The sequence below is a fragment of the Sander lucioperca genome, chromosome 7 (assembly GCF_008315115.2).
Source record: "Sander lucioperca isolate FBNREF2018 chromosome 7, SLUC_FBN_1.2, whole genome shotgun sequence".
In the NCBI taxonomy this organism is placed as follows: Eukaryota; Metazoa; Chordata; class Actinopteri; order Perciformes; family Percidae; genus Sander; species Sander lucioperca.
This window is the reverse complement of record NC_050179.1, coordinates 12,839,612-12,843,248: the sequence shown is the minus strand read 5'-3', so window position 1 is coordinate 12,843,248 and position 3,637 is coordinate 12,839,612. Positions and strand designations below refer to the sequence as shown.

General features: G+C 37.5%; 1 protein-coding gene across 1 annotated transcript; it reads left to right on the top strand.

The window, feature by feature from the left end:
* The first annotated feature begins 1,083 nt into the window (after window positions 1-1,083).
* si:dkeyp-59c12.1 (uncharacterized protein LOC555379 homolog) lies at window positions 1,084-3,293 on the top strand. Its single transcript, XM_031283465.2, has 4 exons — window positions 1,084-1,280; window positions 1,370-1,423; window positions 1,508-1,584; window positions 2,174-3,293. The coding sequence occupies exons 1-4, from the start codon at window positions 1,232-1,234 to the stop codon at window positions 2,597-2,599; spliced, it is 606 nt and encodes a 201-aa protein (XP_031139325.1). The 5' UTR covers window positions 1,084-1,231; the 3' UTR covers window positions 2,600-3,293.
* Window positions 3,294-3,637: the final 344 nt, after the last annotated feature.

Below are 3,637 nucleotides of genomic sequence, written 5' to 3'. Positions count from 1 at the left end.
ACTTTTGTTTCTTTCTTTTTAGGCCAGCTGAGAAGGACTATAAGCCAAACCATGGAGCTCTATTTTTTATTTATTTTTTTTGTATTTTTTCCGTCCATCTTGCAGCTTGTATTTTTTTATTAAAGCAATTGTATTTGTTAATATGCTAATATATAATAATTCATTACATTATCATTCCAATATGCATCTTTGCACACTACATTTGCACTCTACATCCCACTCCATTGTTTTTTTTTTCTTATTTGTATAGTTTCTGATTGTTATATTATTTTTTTAGGCCTTTTATATATTTTGTATTTTGTAAATTTTATATTAAAGTTTTAAATCCCATCAAGTTTGCCTGTTGCCTGTTCTTTCATTCCTGCCAATATATAATAATTCATTCCTGCTCATTCACAGACAGTTTAAACTAATAATAAAATTGGTACCACAGTCGTTAGTTATTTAAAGGTTAGGGGAATGTAAAAAATAACGTTAGGGAAAGTTCCCTAAAGGTTACAACAGTAGGAGAATGTTCTCTAAAGGTTACAACGGTAGGGGAACGTTCTTTAAAGGTTACAAGGGTAGGGGAACGTTAGGGGAACGTTCTTTAAAGGTTACAAGGGTAGGGGAACGTTAGGGGAACGTTCTCTAAAGATTACAACGGTAGGAACGTTCTGGGAACGTTCTGGGAAGGATCGGTGTAACCAAAAACTAACGTTCCCTAAACGTCAGGAAAACTTTCCATGGGAACCCAAAACTAACCAAATACTAACCTTCAGGGAACGTTCCCGCAACCAAAAACGAACGTTCCCAGAACGTTCTGGGAACCAAAAAGTGTTACCTGGGAGTAGCCTATAAAGTGTCATGAAATGGAAATATATGAGTAAAATAAGTAAGACCTAGTAGAGTAAACATAAGGCTACATCCCACCGCTAAGTTCCTTAAAATGATATGATAAAATGAAAAAATTAGCCTATATAAGAACACGTGAAAGAACAAACACATGGAATATCATTGATACTAAAGCGGTGTTTTTTTCACTCACCTGCGGCGGGTTCCTGCCGCAGAGAGACGCGTGTTCGAGAACACGTGAGGGCCCCCCTCATTAAATTATTGCTGCAGGCTGCTGCTGTTGTTGTTATGGGTGATTTGTTTACTCCGCCCACCTGTGTGCCCTATAATATCAGCAGCAGCAGCCTCCTCCGCCTCACACGGAGCTCAGCGGCTCCACACAGCTGTCTCACTGAACATGGACGCCAACATTGTTGTTATGGGGACAGAAAGCGTCGGGAAATCAGGTAAACACGTCTGTAGCGGAGAAATAGTTATATATTGGCCCTATAGGCATGTTTCTGTTACACATGCGTTAACGCTTTTTGTTTTTCAGCGCTGACTGTGCGTCTCTTAACTAGAAGATTCATCGGAGAATATGGAGATATTGGTAAGTGTCTGTTTTACTAACATCGATGAAATGCTGCCTTTTACCTTCATCTGACATTCCATTAACTTAACGATTGTCTTGCAGAATCCATCTACAGTCACAGTTATATGGTAGATGGGAGGGAAATCACTCTCAATGTTTGGGATTCACCTTATTCTGAGGTAAGGTATACTGTAAATAACTATCTGACAGTTGCTATCAATGATTTATGATCAAATGCTTTATTCTGCTGACAAGTTGTGCTGTGGTAGATGAAGTAGGCATACTCCTCAAATCCTCAAATTAAGTAAAAGTAGAAATAGGCCATGTAAAAATACTCTATTACAAGAAAAGTTTCTTTATTCAAAATTATATGCAAGTAAAAGTTTAGCAAAATGTGCCTAGCCTAAAAGTCCCTTTCATACCATTATTATCATATTGTTTTATTATTACTGATACCTTAATGTGTAAGCTGCATTTAAATGTGGGATGCAGCTAATTTTAACTACTGGCTAGTTTTATCTATAATAATAAGTCATGTTTTAGAAAACGTTCATGTGTTTTGTGTGTAAAATCTTAATCTGCAAACTAATAAGTATAGCTGTAGTGCAGTAAAAAGTACAATATTTCTGTCTGAAATGTAGTGGCATAAAAGTATAAAGTACCATAAAATGGAAAAACTCAAGTAAACTACAGGTATTAGTACTTAAGAACAGTGTTTGAGTAAATGTATTTTGTTACTTTTCAACCTAAATTATCTGATTTTTACAGGATTTTTCCGTGAAGACATCACTCTTTGAGAAGAAGGTCCAATGGGCAGACGGCTATGTTCTTGTCTACAGCATCTGCGATAGGGCCAGTTTCAACACCGTCAGCAGGCTCATTCAGACCATCACGTCCACTAAAGACTACCTGAAAGCAGACAAAGCACCCATAGTGATTGTGGGTAACAAGAGGGACCTGCACCACAGGCGGACAGTGCTGAGCGAGGAGGGCCGGCTGCTGGCTCTCAACACAGACTGCCTCTTTTACGAGGTGTCAGCGGCCGAGAACTATCACAGCGTGCTCATGGTGTTTCACGGGCTGTTGGACAGGGTGAAGGACACCAAGCTGACAACGAAGAGGCCTCTGGGGTTCAGGGGCATAGTGAAAAGCATGTCTGCAGTGTTTGCCAGAAGACGGACAGACTCTTTTTAGTCAGACTACGACAGACAGAGGACAGAAGATCTGCATAAGAGAGGTTACACATTGTGTGTTTGACTGGATGGATATCACAGTCTGTCAGTGAACTTTTACCATGTTATGTAATGTGCCAAAGGTAACAATGAAGTCTCCTGAGTCTACTGCAGAGATGGGAGCTGCTTTTCGTTAAGAAGTGTGGAAAGACTCCAGAGAAGAAAAAAAGCCATTAAGCTTCATGGACACAAAACAAAGTTAGTTAGTTTTTTTGGTGACAGGTTTTGAGGTTAGCTGCACTTCAAGCTACACAAGACTGATGGAATTACACTCCAAATCATTATACAGATACTTGACATGTAATATACTATTGTGTGCAACAAGGTATGCAATATGTTTAAGCTGTGGCTTAAAAAGAAAAATTTCTATGCACAAGTTGAATGTGCCTTTAGTCATGATAATGACCAAAGGTTGAAAAAAGTTCTTCAATTCACAAGTGAAACGTTGTATCAGTGGAAAAAGTGCTCAATTATGTTGAAGTAAAACATACATATTTGTAGTAATTCAAGTCTAAACACCGTAAAGCAAAAGACCAAACTAAGTGTTTTCTATATTTATGAGCTCTGCAGTTTAATTAATTAATTATGGGTCCTGTATTGTTTGTCTAAACCTTGTTTTATGACTTACAAGGATTTAAATAAAGCATAAAATGTGATTTTCATTTGTGTTGATTCTAAAAATCTAATGTTTGTTTTCAGTAACATGATTATTCATTAATGAGAAAATCCTCATACCTTAAGGAGTCAGATAAGTAAGGCTAGATTTAGTAGAAACTCAGTGGCTGGCACTTGAGCAGGATGGATAATGGACTATATGCATCATATGCGTTATATCTCAAAGTAATGGCTATGGCTATGTATCAATACTTGATACCTTAAGCTACCCAAATGTAATATATAACCTAGTACTGAGTAGTATTGAAACTTCTCCAGTCAAACGATACCTGCATTCAATCCTTTTGTACCCAGTGAATGAATGAAAAAAGTATCAAATGAAGTA

Excerpts from the sequence above, each read along its gene's own strand:
- si:dkeyp-59c12.1 (XM_031283465.2), top strand. The coding sequence starts at position 1,232 with ATGGACGCCAACATTGTTGTTATGGGGACAGAAAGCGTCGGGAAATCA. Across the intron at positions 1,281-1,369 it reads AGAAAGCGTCGGGAAATCAG|CGCTGACTGTGCGTCTCTTA; the intron begins GTAAACACGTCT and ends TTTGTTTTTCAG. Across the intron at positions 1,424-1,507 it reads CGGAGAATATGGAGATATTG|AATCCATCTACAGTCACAGT; the intron begins GTAAGTGTCTGT and ends ATTGTCTTGCAG.